Source organism: Littorina saxatilis, linkage group LG2 (genome assembly GCF_037325665.1).
Source record: "Littorina saxatilis isolate snail1 linkage group LG2, US_GU_Lsax_2.0, whole genome shotgun sequence".
Lineage (NCBI taxonomy): Eukaryota > Metazoa > Mollusca > Gastropoda > Littorinimorpha > Littorinidae > Littorina > Littorina saxatilis.
Genome location: NC_090246.1, coordinates 20,555,979 through 20,579,927, shown reverse-complemented (window position 1 = coordinate 20,579,927; position 23,949 = coordinate 20,555,979). Strand labels below are relative to the sequence as shown.

Sequence of the window (23,949 nt, the reverse complement as noted above, 5' to 3'; positions counted from 1 at the left end):
GAGACAAAAAGATGGAGAGGGAGAGAAAAAGTAAGAAAAAAATATCATTTTGAAAGAAAGAAAAAAACAAAGATAGAAAGAAAGAGGAAAAAAACACCTTGTTCAGAAACATAAACAGAATAACTAAATTATCTTCCTATCTTGCATTCTTTTGATTTTTTATCTCAAAAAGTGATTGTCTTCTGAAACACATTTTATGATCCAGGCAAATATACTCTGCCGCATTACAACTTTACCCAAAAGGACACTAATAAAACCCAACTGACTTCTTCGCTGAGAAGATCCATATAACACTTGGGTGTGTATCTCTCCACCCACAGGGCTTCTGTGGTGATGTTCTCCTGGTCTTCTGTCTCCATGTCTTCCACACCCTGGTCTGTATCGTCTTCATGTACCCTGCCATCACATCAAAATGAAATGAATCATTGCCTCGCTTGCGCCTGCCCAGCAAGTTTCTTTCAAAATTTTCTCTGATAAGTTTATTATCTGTATCACAAGTGTTTTTTCTTCTAACAAACATAATAATATGCATATAATATTATACACTAATGTCTTGTACTGAAAGAAAAGAACATGAAAATTTATATTAATTTTCTTATTTATTTATACTTACCAACACAATGTTATTTTGCATATAGCCCCTTAACTACCGAAAGAAAACGAAAGTGAAACTAGAGTTATACCCCAGAGTGACCGCCCTTTGCAGGTGGCGCCAGCAGTGCTTGGCGCCAAGCACTGTCAGCTGGAATGCGGCACAGGCAACGCGGGCGCGCCACTTATCACTTCACCTATAAAACCGAATAGGCATGTGAAGAGGGGAGGAGGGAGGGAGCAATAAGAATAACATTGTGTTGGTAAGTATAAATAAATAAGAAAATTAATATAAATTTTCATGATTAATTTAGATTTACCAAGCACAATGTTATTTTGCATAGAATACCACCGAGGAGGTTGGGATCCCATGCCTTATCACTTCCAAAAGAAGGTTGTCAGAGCAGGGGGAAGGCAGAGGTGCACGCGCAGTGAACGCCTAAGGACCTGGCCCCTGTCTGAATGAACCAAGGATTTGAAAATATCCACATATCTATGGTAAGAGGCAACACTCACCTAGAGAGAGACCAGAGATTGTGCGAGAACAGCTTTCTTGATGCCGTAGGTCTCGTCTCCCCGTCTAGCCGAGAACGTGCGGAGGTAGAAGTCTGTGAAGGTAGACACAGACCTCCAGTAGGCTGCGTGCATGACTTGAGTCAGCGGCACCCCCCGAACGAAACTGAGTGAGGAACTGATGGCCCGGATCTCATGTGCACGAACCGGAGTCGTTCGTGTCAGGTTAGCGTTTTTGTAAATTTGTTTGATCAAAAAAACTAACCAGCGAGCAATCGTCTGCTTGGAGATATCTCGTTCCATGTTAGGCAGAAGGGAGATAAACAAGGCTCGTTTAGTGGCCCTATGAGAAGCAGTACGGTCAAGATAGGCCTTTATGGCCCGAACAGGACATAAAAACCTATCCGGATCATCAGGGTCAAGGTCCCGAGTGAGAGAGGGAATGACGAGGGGGGCTGAAAACACATCAGCCAGTTGGTTTTTTTTGCTCTGAACTCAGGCAAAAAGGAAAGAGTCATGGACGAAAGGTCAGGGGCAAACTCGACATCGTGTGGGAGACCACTGATGGCGTGGATACCACTGACTCTGCGAGCAGTTGCGAGCGAAACAAGAAAAACGGTCTTGAGAGTGAGGTCCCGAAGGGAGGCAGAGCTCAGAGGTTCGAACAGCGATGTCCCTTACTAGATGAGGAACGAAAAGAAGTGTGGCCGTCACCAACTCCCTTGCAGACCAAACTATACGGCAGTCGACAGGAGTTGGAGAAAACGACAACATTTATCACCAGTGCTGGACTGATTGTGTAACCTCTGCGAACGCCAAGAAGAAGAAGAAGAAGAGGTTCGAACGGCGGAGACCTCAAGGCGTTAAGCACGAGGAAAACGTCCCATTTGGGAAAGGTGACTGTTTTGCGCACAGAACGGTTCTTAATTCCGTCGATCAGATTGGTGATGAGGGAAGAATGAATGAGATGGAGAGGCCTAACCCCCGTGGCAGCCGCGATGGTACTGGTGACCGACGATTTGTACCCTAAGAGGGTACAAGCTTTGAAACCTTTCTGTAGATGAAGGGAGGAAAGGAAATTAGCCAGCTGGGTTGGAGAAGGCTGTAATGGGTCGAATTTCTTTCCGGCAGCGAAGGAAACCCAAGTGGACCAGCGTAGGGAGTAAAGGTTGTTAGTAGAGGGACGCCGAGCGTCAAGAGACAAGGAAACAGCGTGTGACGAAAGTCCTAATGTTCGCAGCTTTGACCGCACAAAAGCCAGGCGGTCAGGCGGAGGGAGTCGGGCGCGGGGTGTGGGATGCCCGATCGAGGTTGCAGGAGACTGAGCGAGTCGAGATTGAGGTCGAACGGGGGAACGTGGGAGAGCGCGACCAGTTCGGGGAACCAAGCTGCCGTGGGCCAAAAGGGCGCGACCAAAAGCAGTGTGGGCCTCTCCTGAGCGTACTTGGCTAGGACTCAGGTTACCAGAACCGTCGGGGGATAGGCGTAGGCTTGGAGACCCGACCATGGCAGAGCGAATGCGTCCTTTCCGAAGGCCATGGGGTCGTGAAACGGACTCACGCACAGAGGGAGTCGCTTGCTGTACCGAGTGGCAAAGAGATCCACTAACGGAGTGAACCAGTGGGACCACAGAGGAAGAAGGGCCTTGTGGGAAATGGTCCACTCGGTCGGCAAGATCTGATCTCGGCGACTGAGGAGATCCGCGAGGGAGTTCAGTTTCCCCGGGATGAACTGCACTGAGAGGAGGATGTTCTGCTGGAAACACCAAAGCAAGATCTGCTCGGCCTTCAACGAGAGGGACGTTGAGTGTGTGCCCCCCTGGTTTTTCAGGTAAGCTAGGCAGACTGTGTTGTCCCCGTGAAGGAGAACAGACTTTCCCCGAAGGGTAGGAGCAAACTGAAGGAGAGAGAGGCGAACTGCCTCCATCTCGAGGAGATTGATGTGGAGTAGAGACTCCTGAGGGCTCCAGAGGCCGGAGGTCTCGAGGAGATCGAGGTGAGCGCCCCAGCCGGTCTTGGAGGCATCCGTGAAAAGAAACACCTGAGGGGCTGGGGGCTGGATGGGTACCGGGGTCCTCAGCCACACCGGGTCTAACCACTGAGAGACAGCGGCCAGAAACCACGGGCCCAGAGTGATCACTTGCGAGTAGACAGGTGGTTTCGAGGACCGGAGAGCGACTTCTCGTTGGAGGGGACGCTTGAACACCCTCCCCAGGGGAAGGAGGGGGGAAAGAGATTCCATCGTACCCAGGAGTTGGCAAAGGTGACGAAGGGTCACGGTGCGGCGAGCACTGAGTCGCGCAATCCGTGACGTCAGGGCGTCGAGACGGGCTGAGGTGGGAGCCACCGTGTAGGCCACCGTGTCGAAAGACATGCCCAAATAGACAAAAGATTGGGACGGGTGGAGGTCGGACTTGGAGTGGTTGATCAGAAAGCCCAACTCTGAAGTCCAGTCCATGACCAGGCGCGAGTGAGTCCGACAGAGGGACTGGGTTGCCGCCAGGGTCAGCCAATCGTCCAGGTAGAGCTTCAGGCGAACTCCCTCCGCCCGGACCAAGGCAGCCAGTTCTCTGGTGACCTTGGTGAAAATGAGGGGGGCCAGAGACAGACCGAAGGGGAGGGCCCGAAACTGGTAGACCACCCCTGACCAGACGAACCGGAGGAGGTGTTGAACGTTCTCGTGGACCAGGATGTGAAAATAAGCGTCCGATAGATCGAGAGACGTGGCCCAATCCCCCGGCCGGATGGCAAGTCTGATAGAGGGGGGAGTCTCCATCTTGAAAGGAGACTTTTGAATGTGCTCGTTTAGAGCAGAGAGGTCGAGAATCGGCCTGAACTCGCCGTTCTTTTTGGGGACCGTGAAGAGACGGGCGTAAAATCCCGGGCCGGGGTTGGACACCGGGAAGATGGCGCCTTTTGTCAACAGGTCCCGGACCTCTGCCTCCAGAGCACGAGCCCGAGAGGGATCGCTTGGTTCTGGGAACGCAATCGGAACGCCCGTGAGAGGAGGGGGGGAAACCAGAGGGAAGGAGTACCCCGTCCGTACCACTCTCAACACATACTGATTTCGAACGTGTTTCTCCCAAGCCGAGAGAGCACGTCGAAGAGAGCCCACGGAGGACAGGAGAGGGGCAGGGTGTTGGGAGGGCGGGCGGGGCGAGTCAAAAGGGACCCGAAGGAGGCTGCCGCTTCTGGGGGCCCTTCTGCCCTGGTTTTCGAGCCTTCTGCCGCTTCTGCCCGACGGGCTGAGGACGGCGAAAATTCTGAGATTCCGGTTGCCGAGTGGGCCGCACCGGTTGAAAAGAAGAAGTTTGAGTGGCAGGGGGGCGGAAATCCTTGGGTGGGTTGCCCTTGTGACGCTTGGGAGGGGGGGCAGAACACGTCCGCGACCCTACCAAGAAATCTGACTGACGCCGCTTGTGCGACTGTTCAACCACGGCCTTGACAGTGCCGGGATTAAACAGTGCGGAAGGCGTGGTCAGGGTGTTCCGCAAAGAACGCCGTTCCTCAGGTGAGAGATAGGACGACTTAAGGTGTGCGTCCCGGAACAGCGCGAGCAGCTGTGCTCTGAGACGGAGGAGAAGTTCCGTCTGAGAGGTCATAGCCGCCCTAAGGGCAGAAAAGGCGTGTCCGGCCTGGTTACAGTCCACCTGGGCTAGGGGCGTGAAACCAGACCGGAGGTTGGAACCGGAGGCCACCGTACCCGTCGAGTTGATGGCAGCGTCTGACCAATGCCATGCATTGGAGAGACATTGAAGAGAGTCGCTGACGACCCCCTCCAAATGCGAAAAAGCCAACGGGGTCAAAGCGAAGGAGGACACTGCAGGGGCAGAGCCCCGAAAAGGTTCGTTATCGGCACCCACCGCCTTACTGGTGTGTTGAAAAGGGAGGGTGCTAGAGTCGAACGCGAACTGACCCCCACTTTTACAAGTCATCCTAGGGAAAGAAAAAGGATCCCTAGGATTGGGGAAAGAGGGGGCAGTGTCCTGGGCTTCTGGGGGACAGTGCTGCCAGTCTTGTCCGAATCATTAGACCGGAAAGACTGGAGCACCAGGTCCCACGCCAACCGAAGGTTAGGGTGACAGGTCAGGCGTAGGCGCGAGCGCCTGTCACTCAGGGGACCCCCCTGCATGGAGTCGAAAGCCGCCCGAGCGTTAGCCTTAGAGGACTGGCCTTCAGAAAACGCCCCGTCTCCCAACTTGTCCGCCAACAGGTTGAGGAATGTGGTCGTCACCGTGGACCTGTCGGCAGACGGGTCCTCAGGGGAAATTTCCTCTGACTCAAAAAGAGCCAGCGGAGGAGAAGGAGGACACCCAGGGCGTGGAGCCTGGGGAGCCGAGGGGTTCTCAGAGTGTGTGGTTGATGGTATAGAACCGGAACCTCCTCCCCGGACTGCAGAGGAGAGAGAGTCAAGCTGACCCTGGACGGAGCGTCTCAGAGAAAAGAGTTCCTCCTTGAATGAGGACATCATTGAAAGAAGACTGTTTGAAGATGTGTCAGCAACCTTAGGTGGCTGAAGTTCAGGATACAGATCGTCCTCGGACGAGATGTCGTCGAACTCCTGAAAGGCGGAAGGCAGGCCTAAATCAAAGTCCTGGGGGTGGTCGAAACCAGAGCCCGCCAGAACCGAGGAGGCCACCGCCTGTGAGGTATGTCCCCCGTGAGGGGGGGCCACATCAGAACCGTCCCATGCCGCGGGCCCGTTAGGAGGAGCGGCACGGGAGCTGTCCCAAATCGCGGCCCCGTTCAGGGCAGCGGCCCGGGCCCCGGCCCCATCGGGGCACGGGGCCCGGACCGGGGCCCAGGCCCCGGCCCCGCCGGAGCACGGGGCCCAGGCCCCGACCAGGCCAGCGGCCCGGGCCCCGCCAGAGCACGGGGCCCGGGCCCCGACCAGGCCAGCGGCCCGGGCCCCGTCCAGGCCAGGGGCCCGGGCCCCGTCCAGGCCAGCGGCCCGGGCCCCGTCCAGGCCAGCGGCCCGGGCCCCGGCCCCGCCGGAGCACCGGGCCCAGGCCCCGTCAAAGCACGGGGCCCGGGCCCCGTCCAGGCCAGCGGCCCGGGACCCGTCCAGGCCAGCGGCCCGGGCCCCGGCCCCGGCCCCGCGAGAGCACGGGGCCCGGGCCGCGGACTCGCCCAAGCCCATTGACCGGGCCTTGTCCAGGCTCGTGGTCCGGTTGGCGTCCCCGTGATCGGGAGAGGAGCGGTCAACCGACATGACCAGGGCATCTAAGTCCGATATCACGCAAGGGGCTGCGAGTGACTGGACAGATGAAATCCCCAGGAAACCAGCGTCACGTAAGACTTGACAGGCCGCAGAGAGAGCTGCGGCGGACGCTGCAGGTAGCTGGGAGGCAGTGGAGGGGAGCGCTGAGACCGCCTCCAAAGCCTCCGTGACTTGACCCCGCAGTTGGTCCGGACCCTGACCCTGAAGACCGGGGGGAGGGGGGTAGTCAGGCAAAACCGGACCACCCGCCTGCCCCCCGGAACCAACTAGTAGACCAGAGGGAGTCTCACTCCGTAAAGGCGGGTGAGAGGGGGAAGGTTGAACCTCGGAGCCCCCACTCAAAGGGGAAGGGGGCTCCGGGGTCGAGCGGCCAGAAATCGGCGCACTCAACAACCTTTGTTGGAGAAGATCCAACTTTCTTTGTTTTGAACGACGCTTACGCAGAGCGTTAGGAGTGGGGTCCGGGCTGGGGGCCCAACGTCCCGTGCTATCCCGGCTCTGATCAGAACCAGACATAATTATAATGTGAATGAACTAGGAAAGAAGATAAAGCTAGCAAGCAGACGATAGCTGAATCAAAAATAGAAAAAAAATTTTCACTTCCCTGAACAAGAAGACACCGGTCGCGTGTGAAGATCACAAGAAACCAACGGTATTCACACCAGAAGCGTAGGGAAAAAACACCGTGCACAGACACGAGGAGGCTTAATCTTCTTTATGTATTTTCTTCCAAGAAGAATAAGCCATAGAATCACTGACGAAAAAACAACCGGTAGAGATCCAGGAAACTAGACCGTAGGCACTGACGATGTGTACACGTCGGCGAAAAGAGGTGAAGTGATAAGTGGCGCGCCCGCGTTGCCTGTGCCGCATTCCAGCTGACAGTGCTTGGCGCCAAGCACTGCTGGCGCCACCTGCAAAGGGCGGTCACTCTGGGGTATAACTCTAGTTTCACTTTCGTTTTCTTTCGGTAGTTAAGGGGCTATATGCAAAATAACATTGTGCTTGGTAAATCTAAATTAATAATCAGAACACGGGCAAACTGACGTCAAACATACAATCTTCCACTCCCCCCCCCCCCCCCCCCCCCCCCCCCCACAAAAAAAAAAACACAGATACCTACTCTATTTTCTAACAAACCTCTACACTACAGTAAAACCTGCGAGCAAAGGACGCTCTTGGGGAGCCTTGCCACTGTTCTTTGTAGCAAGGTGTCCTTTCTTATGAATATGAATGCGCCAACATTTTTTGGGAAAAAAAACCAAGTCACTGATTCTTTTTTGACACAGTGATTATTAAAACTCAAAGACGTTTTGAAGCCCTCAAGGTTTTTTTTGTGGTTTTTTTCAAAGAAAAGGAGAGAGAGAGAGAGAGAGAGAGAGAGAGAGAGAGAGAGAGAGAGAGAGAGAGAGAGAGAGAGAGAGAGAGAGAGAGAGAGAGAGAGAGAGAGAGAGAGAGAGAGAGAGAGAGAGAGAGAGAGAGAGAGAGAGGTGCAATCGGTTTCTTATCTGAAGCAATGGGCCATTCACTCGAAGATTCTTTGATCGAGCTGTTGAAAACCACTTGAAGAGTACTTCGTTCAACTCATCATAGGTTGTTTTTCTTCTCTTAACACATTTTGCCGTCGATCTGGCACCGGAGTCCCACTGACTGAGAATTTGTGTTTGATCAGCTTTTATGTTGGAAATTTGAGTTTTTCCGCAATTCAGCTCATCAGCCACTTTTTGAACGGTCTTAATGACATCGACTCTCTCTTCTAAAGTCAAAATTTGTCGTTTTGGCATGATGAGACGAAGACGAAGGATGAGACGAAGATGCACCACATTACAGAAAGTAGAAACCCGAAATGTTTGTGAGTTCACGGCATCGACCAATGAGCGTGCACCATACAAAAATCAACTTCTTTCAAGTGCTGTCATTGGCTTACAAAATAAGCTTCTCGCGCGTTCACATCGCCAGCGAGATTGTATTTGCAGAACCAAGATGGCGGACCAGCGTCTGCTAAAAGCTGTCTGCTTCAAGGGTTTGTCCGTTGTTGACAAGTAACGAACCCAATCGGGACCAAAAAAGGGTGTCCGCGTCCGCGCCTTTGAGGTGTTCGCTCTTTTAAGGTGTTTTTGAGAGTAAAATACATCCGTCCTCACTTGAATTGTCCGTTATGCTAAGGTGTCCGTCGAAATAAGGGTCCGCTAGATGCAGGTTTTACTGTATTGTCTTGTACTGACCAAAAAGAAAAAAAGAACACATAAAAACTAAAATGTAGCAAGTGGTTACCTCCTGACTCTCTGTGTCAAATCCTGTGCCTCTTGCAGCAGTTCTCTGTGTCTCTGCAAAAAGCCAAGGATAGCAACAGCAGTTGAGTTTTCCACTGTTGCGACAACTTTCACCCATCACATTTTTTTAGCTGTAAACTCTCAGATAAAATTTTAAAAAAACCTTGTTCAGGCTTATCACTACAAGTGCCTATATTTTTTTATGAGTAGGTTGTAGAACTGGAACACCATAAAAGGAGCACAACAAGAAACAGAGTCTGAAAACTGTAGAACACCTCAATTCCAATACAGTTTTCTTATGCTAAATCCAAAAAGGAAAAAAGAAAGAAAAATACAACTGCAACATATCATGATCCTACAACTAGAAGCAATAACAACTTGCTTACTTTTGCTCTCCTACAATCATTTTTTTTTTAAAAAGCCCAGCGAATTTCCCAGCCAAAAGTGCTTGAAAAGATACAATTACTGATGCTGATGATAACCCAAAGATTGTCATAAAGAGTGTTTCACAGACTCACACAACTGACTTACCTCATCCTCAAGATGTTCCCGCATAGCACTGATAGACACAGGTAACAAGGACGCTGAGCTGCGAGCTAGCTTACCCATGCCATCAATCTGCAATACAATAAGAAGAAGAAAAAATAGCTCGTAGTTGTAACACTGATATCTTCCCTGTGTTTCTTGTTTACCCCCCCCCCCCCCCCCCTCCAAATAACAGCACAGCAGTCTAGGTGCGGTAAATTGCATGTAGAATATTTCTCATACAAGCAACAGGAACAGGGATATTATGAAAAAGTCTGAAATTGTCCTTTAGGTAGTTCTAAAATAATGTTATTAAATTGTGAGGATGGGCCACAAAAACTGCTGTGAAATTATGTCTTGTATCTCACACAAAAATCAGTGATTTCCTGCAAAAATGTGAAGATTCTCATGTGTGAATGCAAACCATGTAACTGTATTACCTGAAACTGCAGTTCAACATAACCCTTCTTCAGTGGTTCTGACTCACCTCTCTTTCAAGGATGGTCTCGTCCTTCAGCTTCATGTACACTCTTTCACCCTCAAAACTTGTGGCAGGCACAAAGTCGCAGTCAGGAATTGCACGGAGCACCCTCCGCCTCTCAAAATCATAACCTGAAAATTACAACCTTTATATAATTCCAAAAACATAATACTGCACTAATACTACAATTCATAAAATCTTTTGTCAACAAAATCATTTCAATTGACGGGAACTCCTTTTTATGATTGCCCGCGGGGTATGAGAACTCCATGGGATAATCCTCAATCTTCCTCAGTTCAGATATTTACTAGGCCTAAAAAAAATAATAGGTGTGGTTACGGTAACCCTATAACTTTTTATTACATTTGTCAAAAAAACACCAAAAAACCCACAAGAAAACGAGTGCAGAAAACGCAATGAAAGCGAAAGCGCTCGAGTCGTCATGCAGACGACAGGCGATGCAAGGGAAATAACTCCTTCTACTAAATTAGGCCCAACAGACGCTTGCCATGACAAAAATGGCGGCATCTTCTTCGGTTGCGAGTGCTACACGCTTGGTTGCTCTGCATGCTATTAAGAAAAAAAGTTTTTAAAAAAAAGTGATTGCCTACCTTCCTACCCTATTTTTTTTGGCTATGACCTATGTTACCTTAACCACCCTTTTTTTTTTTTTTTTTGCCCTACACCGGAATTCTACTTTCTTAGAAAATATTCTGTAATCCAGACATGTCAGAGTTTGGTGGGTTTTAGGAAAATGATACATGCATCCCCCGATGGTCATAAAACCCATCTCGAAAACTCACTTGTAGAAAAACGTGTATGTGGAAGTTGGAGCCCATGAACGCAGAAGTGCTGCAGCACTCACTGACAAGTAACACTAACAGTAACACCAATAAGAACACACTACATTTTCATTTTCATTTTCATTTTCATTACTTTATTGTCCCATCGCTGGGAAATTCGGGTCGCTTCCTCCCAGTGGAAAGCTAGCAGCAACGGAGTCGCGCTACCCAGGTGTCTGCGTGTTTAGGTGTATTCAGCCACCTGCACTTATGGCAGAATGACCAAGGTCTTTTACGTGCCATTGTGATGACACGGGGGTGGGACATGGCTTCCGTCTCTGGGTCTGCACATAAAGTTGACCCGTGTCCGTCCCGGCCCGAATTCGAACCTGCGACCTTCCGATCACAAGTCCAGTGCTCTACCAACTGAGCTACCGGGCCCCCGACTAAATGACTAATGTCCTTCCAGTGCTTGCTCCTACCCTCTAGTAGCCTGTTCTGCTGGTCATCCAGTGTCTCAGATCTATGGCTGCCGTGCGGTCTGTTGTGTTCACTTGTTCTCCCTGAACGAGGGATTCTTGGGGGTGACGGGGGACCATCCCAGTCATCAGCATCATCTCTTCCGTGGGCTGAGTTACGTGCCCTTTTGGGCTCTGGTTCTGTCAACAACAACAAAAAGGACAGAAACATGTATACCTAAATTTTATATCAAATTTGAATCTAGAAATAAATCAATTCAAACTACAACCTTGATGAAGGAATAACCAACCGAGTGGAAAAAAAAATGCACACTGAACTGCTAAGTTTAATGAATAAAATACTCTAATCAAAAATGAGGAAATTGTCCAAATGAATGAAAAAATATCATTACAGACTCCTGAACGTATCTAATAATCTGATTACAAACAAGCGTTACGGTTCCTAACTTCCTTTCCTATTTGTTGTAAATTGTTCATTTGCTGTTGATTTACTTAAGACGTTTCCCTAAATTGATAAAACTACACATCAAGAAAACAAGAGGCGAAGCCTTCAAGGCTCACGTAAGAAATAGACAAACAGTAACACAAACTCAATCACTCCGTCACACATACACACCCACACACACAGTAAGCTTAGGTGACACTGTGCAAGAAAGAGAGACACTAGATCTAGATCTGTCTGTGTCTGCATGTAGCCTACTTACAGGGACACGACTGCCAAATAGTCTCGGCCCGCTCAAAATAACAATGACCGAGACCACACACACCACGCGAGAGAGAAAGACTACAGGGAGGCATGCCGTCATGATGCATTAATTGACGTCAAACACTTTTGACCGTGACGTAATCTTATGCGAGCTTTATCCATAGTCTTGGATAACCACTCACACATAGACTCGGAAATGTTAAAGTTTCTACCACAGACATACACACACGCACACACACACACGCACGCACAAACGCACAGACAGACAAAGTTACGATCGCATAGGCTACACTTCGTGAGCCAATTGGTGTTACTGTTAATGTTGTCATATAATACATCATGAAGCCTAGCACACATAATAACAAGTTATTTCTTTTTACTTTTAGAAGAAGCGGAGAAGATGGCATCATTCGTCTCGCTGTCCGGGATGACAATAAGAAGTGTAATCGGCAAAAAGAAGAAAGATGTGTGGTACTTTTATTTAATTTTTGTTGTTGACAAAGCACCTATCCATTTCTTTCAAGAACAAAACCAAGCTCACCTAAATCTGGCAGGCTGTCAAAGAAGTCGTCAACCTCATTGTCAAGACGGTCCTCGTCTCTAGCACTCCTCTTCTTGTTCTGCTGACCATTTCTCACAGCACTGTCTGGCACTGACTGGTCAGCTTCCACTGGTGTCCCATCCACCTCATCCTCCGACAGAATTGTGTCATTTAATTCTCCTTGGGACTGACTGAGTGCAGCTGAAAGAGTGCTGTTGTTCAAGTCACACACCTCGCTTGAGACTTTGGTTTTCTTTTTGCTATCACTAGTAGTAGTATCAGTGTTGCTGCTGGTCTTTGACTTTGGTGTTGTGAAGTGCAAGCTTCGTCTTGATTTGGGGCCACCATATTCATCATCTGGTCCTCCTAAAGAACAAATAACATTAAGTTATCAACAATAATATCTGAGATTGAATGATGAACCATATATATATGTGACAGTACTTGTTTCATCTTGCTTGGTGGGTGTGAGTTCACTAAAAAGTAAATTATTTTGTGTGATCTGTTTGATGATGACCAAGTATTTCTGTCAAAGAGCGCATTCTAAGCCTCTAGAAGTGTTATCCCCAGGCCTGTCTTCGGTCATTGATTGATTGAGGTATACTATTTTTTATCTTCATCTGACTTCTGTCCGGTTGACTAACTGTCCAACTCCAATGGTTTTGACATGTGATTGTGAGACTGGGAAGTTTTTTTTTACATTGACAATCCCCTTAAATGGACAAAGCCGGGACATTTGGACCAAACATTTGTAATCGATGTCCAAGCAACTTACTGCCTAAGGCTGGGAAGATCAATGCTCTATGAGTATGACGATAGTCTATCACTATCACTCTATACTCTACAGATGCAGTTGCAAAGAAAATCGTTTTGTTCAAGATTCTTGAACAGAAAAAAAACCCACTAAGCTGCTATTAACATGTTCAGTGTTACTGTTAGACTGAAATCTTCGTGGTCTTCCCTCTGTAACAGTATTATTATTGGTAACACTAGATGTAATGTGGCACTGATTCTGAAACCAAGAGTCTTTGGCACTGATACTTACTTAGTTACTAATACTATCAGTATCAATATAAGTGGGACCTCCACTCACTGAGTCGTGTAGTCCTTAATGGCAAAAAACCGTAGGAATTTTAATATCAATTTTACTACTACTGACTCAACTGAGTGAGTCGTGACTGTCACTGACTCAGATCCAGTCAAAACTGACACAATTTCATGATATCGTGCCAACCTCCCCATGAACACTCACCCTCGTCGTCAATAGCATCAAGTTCATCTGCATACTCCAAGTCAAACAGGTCTTCGTCCATTTTCGCTACGATGAACGATCAATAGCTCGAGCAACGAAGGCGAAACTTGTTTTTCGCGCTAAGTTGTCCGCCATCAATGTCAAGGGAGAGCACTCTCTAAATCCACATCGGTCCCAAAAAGGTGGACCGGGGCAGAGCTAAGGCTGCATACTTCTGATTATTAGAGATGCGTGATTAAAACAAAAATGTGTGTGTGTTGTACCGACATAATAATAATGGTGTGTGGTGGAGATAGAGAGGGGCAGACAGACACACAGACGACAAGATTTCTTCAGACATAGGCCTACTATCTATTCAGGAAAAAGGCTACAAAAAACAAAATCACACACTGACTACTCTTCTATAGTTCTGGTTGCAGTCATGAGTTTTTACAACATCTGCGATAACGTTTACAGCTGATACCATCTGGTCGTGGGTTCGAATCCAGGCCGGGGTAAACTCTATATAAGTACAGGTGGCCGATTCCACCTAAACACGCACACAACTGGTACGTAGTGCGACTCTGGTTGCTGCTAGCTTTCCAATGGGAGAAAGTGACCCAAATCACCCACCAATGGGATTACACAGTAATGAAAATGAAAAAAAAGGGTAACATTTTATCCGCAGTGATGGTTGTCCTCATTGTGCTCTTGTCTTTACTGGCACTGCAAGGACAAACAAACGTTATTGTTTGCTTCCGTTGACAAGGCCAAAATAATAAGGGTAGGTGTTTCGATATTTTGTTTTATTTCCTTATGTGCTAAAGAGGCTTTTCATTGGTAAATACTGGTGCAAGTTGTGTACCCCAAATGTTGGGAAAGGGTAGCTAATCCATTCTGTCATCAGTAATTAAAGTGTCTTTCTGTCTTTTTCTTTTTTTGGAAGCTTCAAAAACGGTTCTAGGGTTAAGTTGGGAAAGTAAGGGTTGCTCTGGGAATGGGAACACTTTTGGGGGGTTTGTTTTTGTTAATTAACTCATAAGTATTGTTTGCCAACAGTTATCATTCTAATCATGAATGAGAATTTTTAACCAGCATGTGTCTGTGCTTGTGTTCCCGCATGTGCGAGTGCATCTGTGTACATGTATTTTCATATATGTGTGCTCGCCTAACAGAAAATTCTTTAGAAAAAAATCAACACATTCATACTCATAGACACACCATATAAAAAAAGACTTTTGCACATATACATGAAAATTGAAACTGCTTGCGCTTTATTTTCATGCTCTTTCCTCAATTCAAACACACGCTCACATTATACTAAGATCTTCAGACTATGCACAATAAAGTGACTATGTGTTACAGCTGTTGCTACACACAATTGTACTTTTGAATTCATGAGAATCAACTCCATTGCTACACACAAGGAAGACCAGACATATAACCATATAAAGTCAAATACTCATCATTTCCTTCATAAAACCACACTACAGCCACCTGATGTTTTCTTTTGTTCTTTGCAACAAAAAATGTTCACATAAAAGCACAGTTCAAACCATTTCTACAGAATTCTTACTGCATGTCAACATGCACACCAGGACAGCTAGTGAAGCCCTGAAAAAACACACTTGGAAGTACATGTACAGTTCCTACATGCATCCAGATGATCCACGAGGATCCTTACATTATCATTCACCGCTTTTTTATCTTCTTTTTTTTTTAACGTCTCCCAGTCTGGTGAAAGTTGTATTCAATGTGTGAAAGAGCTGACAAAACAGGAAAAGCAAAGGAACATACACACTTGCAAGATTGTGTTTAGATCACATAAATAGTAACAAACATATGTACAGGGAAAACTATCATCACAGTCAAGTACAATAGCTGTGACAACTGGACATTACTATGTGAAAACAAATTCTCATGTTCCCCATCAGTCAAACACACAGATACAAGTCACAATGGAACAGTTTTACAGGAAACAAGCTTTCTAATTAAGTTGTTCAAAACCAGACATTTTGTTCTTTGTGCAAAGATTACTTCTAAGTGGGGCTGTTGGATCACTTGACAAATACACTTGTCAATCACCTTATAAGTTATACATGTACTGCGTTTTCTATTCTAGAGGATAAAAAAAAAGTAAAAATGACAGAGTTTTGGACCACACACACAATGGTAAGCACTGTGTTATGGGTATGTCCTTTCATAATTTTGCGACAAAACTTTACAGGAAGTATCCCCAATTGAACGGCAGTGCAACGTTCTTCCCTTTTTCCATGGCATGGGTCGTGTGGAAAATATATAGTTTAAATCACATTTAAAATTACAAAGCCTTTGGCAAACCATTTGAGTTTGACCCATTAAATGAAAAAGATAACTAAAACTAGTGCCTAGAACAATGTGTTTTTTACAAAGAAATTAATCTTGTCACCCTACTAACATACGACAAGCATATTACTTATGCATGAACGGATTCATGGAAATGTCTTCACTGAAGATTTATGCATATTGATGAAGCCTACCTACATGACAGTGTTCACTACCTAATCTGTAGTTTATTCTGTTGCAACTGACGTTCATTCAAAGCTTCATGAAGATTACATGTAACATGAAACATCTTGGTAAAAACAGATGTTTTCCGGAAGCATCGGGACAATAATGTTCAAAGCTTTGGTGCCAAAAGATGACAAGATGGAATACGTATATGGCAGTGTTTGACAATGTTTTTAACTTAAGGCAGGTCAAATGGAGACAGGGACATTACTCTTCATACACAAAGGGAAGCCACTGAGTTGTGTCGCCATTTTTTCCTGGCAGGCTGGGAATTCGAACACATCGAACAGGGAACGCAGAAGAAGAAGAACACGTCGAACATTCGAATGACGTAAATAGAACAAACGTCACATTTTTCAGGCAGCGTAAGTGAATGACGTCAGAAAATGACGACACCGCCAGAAATAAAAACAATGCGACACGCCTCCCAACCACGAGGTCAAAAACACGTGGGCATCTAATGAAATCGGTACAAAGCCGTTCTCTTTGCCAGTGACATCGTAATAATCACCAAAGCTAACATTGAAGCTCCGGTAGCAGGTAAGAGAGTGTCTCCCAACCCGTGATGCTCACAGCGTGATTGCATCAGAATACCACATGTTAAAACCGGTGTTTGAACTAGAATAACAGCCAGTAGTATTAAGAACAAGTGTCTTGTGTATGCAGCCCTCTTTCTACTGTACGCTGGCAGCAGATAATACAATAATTGAAGTCCTTCGAGGCATAAGGGGCCCATAAGGCGAAAAATTGCTTTAATTCCACCCTCAAAAAGTCCCAGCCTTCAAACCGTAACAAATAACAGTACGCACTATTAAGCAAAATTATAAACCAAGCCTTGATTATTAATTTTTATTATTACACTTGTATCAAACAAGTGACCTCCACCTTTTGATTGGCGTTTTTATTACATTTGAAACGGACTTGTGGCCTTTCAAAGTTGCGGTGACCTTTGACTTTCAACAGAGGTCATATGTAACAGTGGTTTTTAAAAACATAATTTAGTTGGCTCATATATCTGAGACAAATGATCGGACAACAGCCCTTTACATTATCGTGACACATATTTTTCTGAGGCACACTGGACAGTAATAGTGCAAAGGGTGGGGTTAATCAAGGGAGTGAACCCCCCCTAAAAACACCACCAACCTGTCGTTTTTTTTGGTTTTTTTAATGCCGTTTTGATCGCTCTTGCGTTTACAACCCATCTCATCAAATCGTAATTTATTTCCAGGCTACCAGCAATAAAATACCTCAACATGAGGAACAAATTTAAAATAAACTCTGGCAAAAGACGTGACGTCACAAAGTTTGAGTATGCGCAACATTTTCGTTTACCAGTGCACTTCGTTACCTGCCCATTGCTGCTTTGGGTGATATTTTTTAAATGACTATTCCTATGCAGATGTTTGTGTAATTGGCCGTTTTCAAAACATACCCATTTTTCGATTTTTCGGTCCAAAATTCAAAACGGGCACTGTCTTCCGAGACTCATAGCTCCGAAACGAACCCACTACCCTATATTTTTTTTATGCTGAATGCATAGCAGACAGATCGAACTTAAAAAATAACCAACTTTTGGGAGAAACCAAATTATATTTAACGGGTCCAGTGAACTACCTTAATGTAACTTGCGAGGAACAGGAGTCATGATGTGGGAGACATTCCATTCATAAATAGCTCTGAGGAAACAAGTTTTCGCAGTTGTTCACCTATATTGCGCTACGTTTCCCGTTTTGCAAATCGCCTCAAAGCTGGAACGTCGTCTAAATGAATTAATTAACTCTGAGAGAAATCTAGGACCACTCTGTAACTTTTTATGTCACCAAAACATTGTGTTTGTATTGCTGCATCTCCCTATTAAGGTTTGTATGACCTGTGATGGTCTGTGTCGAGCATTACCAAGACAATGCACAGCATATTCACTTTTTGACATAACTAATCAATTATTGCGATTTACCTATCCATTCTAGCATCTTAGATCTATCTGTTTACGTGTGGTGATACCCTAGGAATATGGGAACTTAAGAAAACAAAAAGTAACGCGGAACTCTGCCTACAGTTGTAAGCGATTTTAGACAACTGCGGAAACTTGCTTCCTCAGAGCTGGAACAAAACCGCCCCAGAGCTTTTTACACATGGAACGTCTCCCAATGGAAATCTACACCTGATCATTCGGTCCCTACAACCCATGGCAGCAGTAAGACACCATCTTAACATTTCACACATATATATATATATACATACTTCATGTCACACACATTTAGGTCATGGTAGGTTTTGATTTTTACATCCATCCAGCTTCCAGCTTCTCCTACATCCCACCATCAGCCTACCAACATGCTCACAAACAAATCATGTCAACTCATTTACGGAATGTCTGGTTTGAGAAAGCACCAACCAGGTCCTCTGAGCTTGGTCTTGGAATGGAACGTCTATTAAAAAGTATTATATTTTGCTTGCACAACAGGACAATTAACAGGACAGAAACAGGTACAAACACACGCGCAGCACCAAGGGACAACTCCAAAGCTTCATTGTCTCAAGAGACACAACAGAGAAAGCCATCACATGTTCAACAAAAATGACTCCACACCAGAAAAATATCTAAGAAAAGGAGCCAGGATCACCAGGATCAATAGAAAAGCCTTCCCGTCTCATGCGCTGACAGTGAGCATTGAAAAGAACGTTGTTGATGTTATAGTAGTGAGGGTTCTCCCCCGCATCTAGCTCAGGGTCATAGTCCATGCTGTCAGGCGCTTCCTCTTCGGGAATACCAGGACGCGTGTCTTGTGCAAAATGAGGACCAATGTTCATGACAGGACCTTGCTGCGAGAACTGCTGCTGGTCTGGAAAACCTGGACCTGGACAGTGAGCTGACATGAATCCATTTCGGGGTTCGCCTGGCATCCCTTGATACATTGAGCCATGCGGCACCTGAGGACTGTACTGTGATGCGCCGTTCAACAGCGCTCCTGACCCTGATGCTGCTAGGAAGTCTTGAGACGACAAGCCGTTTGGTTGCTGAGTCATTCCATCCTGCCATGATGCTGATGGCTGCGAGTTGTTGTTCATTCCATGACCATTCAGTGGCTGCTGAAGACACAGATTAATGTAAAATAAGGTTTACCATTGAATCAATGTTTATACTTGCTCTTCATGTTCACAATTCTCACTCACATAAAATGGCAGTGACATATAAGTGCTCTCATCGGTAAAATGTAAACACATGTGAACTCGGTGAGAAACAGTCTTCTTCTTCAGTAAAGATGTTTAACTTTTCAAAGATCATGTAAAATACAAAAACAAATACATAATGTAAGCGTTATCTTGTATTCAGATGTGTTTGTTGCTTTGACATTGTTTGATACATGGAATAAAATCCATAGGTGAACAAAAGCCACCTAAAAAAAGAAGGCCAAAAATGTCCTTAAACACTTTATAATCTTAAAATGTACACATGTACTTTGTAGTATTGATTGAAGAATTATCTTTAAAAAAAATTGCTTACCTCTTGGTGAGTACAACCAAACTGCTCGTCACTTTTCTTCTGCTGCCCCCTAAAATTCAATCACAGGTATATAAACATTAGCTATGAATAAAAAATATCATCCACTTTACTTATGTAAACATACTTGCAAGTCGCATGACTTCTAGCAGTAATCATCAAAATAAACCTTTTTCTTCTGAATATAAAGCCCCATTCCAACCTGCAAGAGGTGAGTACAATTTAACCCTTACACTGGTGCAATTCTGTAACACATGTTACATAGCCACTGGTGAAATAACAGAGAGAAAAATAAAGACAAGAAGAGCAAACGCTCGATCGAGTCACTTTCGCAGTTCTGAATATTATATGAGGCATCAGATGGACAGGAAGAAATTGCTATTCACAACACAATGAGTCACGTTCACATAAAATTTGAGCCCGGTCACTTTTATAGTTTCCGAGAAAAGCCCAACGTTAAGTTGTGTGTTGCCGAACAGAAAAGGCTAGTTATCTCCCTTGTTTTTCTGATAACGTTCGTAAAAGGCTACAGATGTAAATACTTTGATGTAAAGAATAATCCTACAAAGTTTCAATCACATCCGATGAACTTTGTCAAAGATATAAAATGTCTAATTTTTCCTTTGACGCTGACCTGTGACCTTGAAAAAGGTCAAAGGTCAACGAAACCATCGTTAAAGTGTAGAGGTCATTGGAGGTCACGACTAAACAAAATATGAGCCCGATCGCTTTGATAGTTTCCGAGAAAAGTCCAACGTTAAGGTGGTGTCTACGGACGGCCGGCCGGCCGGCCGGCCGGCCGGACAGACTAACACTGACCGATTACATAGAGTCACTTTTTCTCAAGTGACTCAAAAAACGGTCATATAGGTTTTCGCATCCATGGGAGGTAATCGGAACCAACCAAACAGACTGAGCCAGTAGCGCGACATATGTCGTGACAACCAGGTGACAGTATACGTAAAGTAGCGCGACATATGTCGTGACAACCAGCCTAAGGGTTAACTGCCCATCACTGTTTAACTGCTGCCCCCTAAAATTCAATCACAAGTGTATAAACAATAGCTATGAATAAAGATGATCATCCACTGCTTCCAAGTAAAGCGATGAATACAAATTTAACAAAACATGTACTTACTCAATATGCAGCCGGTTAATTCTTTTTGAAATAGGCAAACACTCATCACAGTCATCAACTTCAGAGCTCCCGCGCTTTGACCTGAATCTGGAAAACAAAAGCAACATAACTTCTTTGTTTGAGATTGATGATAGCTATAATAATTATTATAGACAACAACATTGCTTGATGATTCACTCAGGAGATTATTGAGTTCAAATATATTTCTTATCCTTATCATTTTTCCTGAAACCAGCTTTCACATTCAAGTCATTGATACACTTTACAATGCAGGAATTTCTGTTGTCTGCAACAACAAAAACACATGTTGTGGGAAACCAGAATGAGGCTCCTATCTATGATGCTCTTCCGGCATTTTATTGTTTGCACTGTGGCTGAGCTGTTTGCTACTGATTTCAACACGGTTACACCACATATGTCTATCATCAGTTGAACCCACATACAAAAATAACTAGATAAGTGAAGTCTGATGCCAAAAGGAAGGAGAATAACAAACAGTTATGAGAAACAGAAAAAGATTGACCATTTAAAGAACACTGGCGAGTGGGCAGAGTTCGATGGGGAGACAATTGTGGGTTCTATTTTGTACAAGATTTCAAAGAACACAGAAAGAAAGTATCTTTGACTGGAACAACATTGCTCAAACTGGAACATATAAAGTCATGCAAAACATTGATTGCTCACAGTTTGAGTGCAAATTGCGCAACCAATAGGCCTAGCTAGTACCAAAATAAAAGCCAGACATGATGCCAGCTGAGGGAAAGACTATTCATCGCTGACCATGCACAGCCCAGTTGTCGATTGTATCACCGCTACTTTGCGTATAAAAATAAACCTGACAGCCAATCATACTATCACTGTGTCATGTTTGTATGTAACAGGTTAGTGACATTTCTGATAGGCTAGCGACTTTCTTTCTGTTACTCGCCCAGCTGGCGAGTTAAATTTCTGACATTCCTGTCTCTTATAAACTCCACACTGAAAACCCTTGATGATCAACCTCGGGTACTTTATTGTTCACATTCATGGGGTCAAATTCGTATTTTAACTTAGAAATTGGCTTCATGATTCATCGAAAAATCATTCCCTACTCATAGAAGGGACGTAACCAACCCTTGCGCGTTTTCAAATGAATGGAATATTTGGGTGAAATCTATTGAATTTCACGGTCAATTATTTTTATTTGCAAGAAACTGACATGCTTTTCCTCCTCAAATAAGTGTATACCTTTCAATTTAACCGGGAAACAATTAATCAGTCTCGGGTGTATCGAATGGGAAAGCTGGTTACACTATACAGGAGGACAAGAACGAAAGGGAAATCCGCCCAAAGACATTTTCTGACCACGTGGCAAGCAACATCATCGCCAAATACACCTACAACAGCCGAGGCTACAAAGTCCCTGATGGAACAGTTGACCAGTATCAATGCTCCTTCCTTGTACAGACCGTAGCAGAGTGGAATAGTTTGGAGGAGAAGGTTGTCCAGGCAGGCTCTGTCACTGCATTTTCTGCAGGTGCCATGACGGCCACTCCGCACTAGCGCCAACAATGATTTTTACCTGTTTTTAAGTTCGGTTAGGGATAGGATTTAGGGGGTTGGGGGATCTGCGTGTGGGGGGAGGCTGGGGGTGACACTCGGATGCTTCCTGTTCTTCAATTGCCCCTTTAACCTCACTAACTGATCTCCTTAGAAAGGAGCACAGGCTAGGATCCAATAATTCTTACTACCTCACCCTGTAAATAATGTACTTGTACATATGCGTAGATAATGTGCATGTACATCTGCGCAAACCATATACTGATATTCATTCTCGGAAGAGGACAAGGACAAAAATGGTAAACAAATTATGTATAAAAATTCTTAAACTTGGGGTTGCGCTGTCTCGTTTCCGTTGAGACAATAACTTAAAAAAAAGTTCCTGCAAAATATCAATCCTGATCCTGACAGGCGAAACCTGTCGCGTGTTTCTTTCAGGCGAGATATTCTTTCGGCTCGCCGCTCGCGAAGCTAGGAGGCGAGATTGTCTATGAAACAGTTTAATGGCTAGCTACGCAAGAATTAAAACACCCTTGGTTTATTCCGAAAAGGTCGTTGCACTGGTCGGTAAAAAACCATGGACAGCCAATCGGATGGGCAGCTGCGTGGCCGCCATGTTTTCTCGCCAAGCGAGCAAGCCCAAAGCTACCTAGCGTCGGCTAGCGTCACTCGCGGCGAGATGTTCCCAAGAAACGGTACTTCCTCGCCTCACTCGCCAATTCTCGCCTGTAAGAAACAGGGGACTGGTGTAGCTACACAGGAAAAATCAATCTCTGATTCTGAACCAGATGAAACAGTAGACACAAACTTCTAGAGGCAAACAATGCACCTGGTAATTGATTTTCTTTCTCCGAGAGTCGCATGGAGTTCTACACAGGAAAAATCAATCTCTGATTCTGAACCAGATGAAACAGTAGACACAAACTTCTAGAGGCAAACAATACACCTGGTAATTGATTTTCTTTCTCCGAGAGTCGCATGGAGTTCACGTTGCACTGTACCATATGAGTGGGGTACAACTTATTTGGAAGAGCAAGAAACAGACAAAATCGCTATGTCAGCTAGCTCACTGTAAACAACCTCTGTTGTAAGCCTATCCTATCGTGTCAAGTTGTCGTTCTGCTTTCAAATCCGAGAGCAAGTACTTCATACATAATACTCAGTACTAACCTTGCAGCTTCCATTGGCATATTTTTTTCAACAGATGCCAACAGTTTTCCGTCTTGTCAGTGGGACGAGTCGAAGTTGCATCGTCAGTCACGGCTGGGGACTGTTGTTGTTCTGCAGAGTGACTTCCCCGTCCGGAAGTGAAAACGACTTAAACGTGGATCATGTCATGGATCAGTACGACTCCAAGTATTTGAATTGAATGAAAATTCAATTGAATGAGATCAGAGACATAGATAGAATGTATGTCTCTGATGAGATAAATGGATACATTATTATATTTTAGAATGATAAGAGTAAATTAGTAAAATAAGAAAACTTCATTAAAAATAATCACTAAATAGAGAAATTCAGTCAGTGAATGCTGACTGAGTTTAATTGGCCGCAGGTGCCGGTGTGTAGTGTCACTGACGGTGTGTGTGTGTGTGCCGTTGGTCAGTGTGTGCGCGTGTGTGTGTGTGTGTGTGTGTTTGTGTGCGTTTGTGTGTGTGTGTGTGTGCTATAGTGTGTTTGACTGAGTTGTTTTTTGTATACTGAGGCCTACTAAAAACATTTGTTGATTTCTTCTTCTCAAGTTTTTACTCCGGAATACAGAGAAACAAGTCGCGTAAGGCGAAATTACTACATTTAGTCAAGCTGTGGAACTCACAGAATGAAACTGAACGTAGTCCGCCGCTAGAGCAAAAGGCAGTGAAAGTGACGAGCCTG

The 23,949-nt window shown here is 45.3% G+C and overlaps 2 protein-coding genes across 4 annotated transcripts in view; both read right to left on the bottom strand.

The window, feature by feature from the left end:
- LOC138958451 (chromosome transmission fidelity protein 18 homolog) overlaps nucleotides 1-13,503 on the bottom strand; it is a 41,056-nt gene extending 27,553 nt beyond the window's left edge. The window contains exons 1-7 of the mRNA XM_070329605.1: nucleotides 13,364-13,503; nucleotides 12,112-12,477; nucleotides 10,868-11,044; nucleotides 9,610-9,734; nucleotides 9,129-9,215; nucleotides 8,599-8,651; nucleotides 267-396 (exon numbers count right to left, since the gene is read on the bottom strand). Of these exons, the coding sequence (XP_070185706.1) occupies nucleotides 267-396; nucleotides 8,599-8,651; nucleotides 9,129-9,215; nucleotides 9,610-9,734; nucleotides 10,868-11,044; nucleotides 12,112-12,477; nucleotides 13,364-13,424 (999 nt within the window). The 5' untranslated portion in view covers nucleotides 13,425-13,503. The remainder of the gene's footprint in view (nucleotides 1-266; nucleotides 397-8,598; nucleotides 8,652-9,128; nucleotides 9,216-9,609; nucleotides 9,735-10,867; nucleotides 11,045-12,111; nucleotides 12,478-13,363) is intronic.
- A 1,090-nt stretch (nucleotides 13,504-14,593) lies between these two features.
- LOC138958450 (uncharacterized) lies at nucleotides 14,594-23,373 on the bottom strand. Of its 3 annotated transcripts, none has more exons than XR_011453404.1 (5): nucleotides 23,245-23,373; nucleotides 20,536-20,622; nucleotides 19,401-19,449; nucleotides 17,510-18,985; nucleotides 14,594-16,069 (listed from the first exon to the last, which is right to left on the bottom strand). XR_011453404.1 is itself a non-coding variant. In XM_070329604.1 (4 exons), exons 1-4 carry the CDS (start codon nucleotides 23,262-23,264, stop codon nucleotides 18,497-18,499), a joined length of 645 nt encoding a protein of 214 aa, XP_070185705.1. In that variant the 5' UTR covers nucleotides 23,265-23,373; the 3' UTR covers nucleotides 14,594-18,496. The 3 variants fall into 3 exon arrangements, 1 of the variants encoding a protein (XP_070185705.1); XR_011453405.1 differs by having other exon boundaries at nucleotides 17,510-18,982; XM_070329604.1 differs by having other exon boundaries at nucleotides 14,594-18,985.
- Between the last annotated feature and the right edge of the window lie 576 nt (nucleotides 23,374-23,949).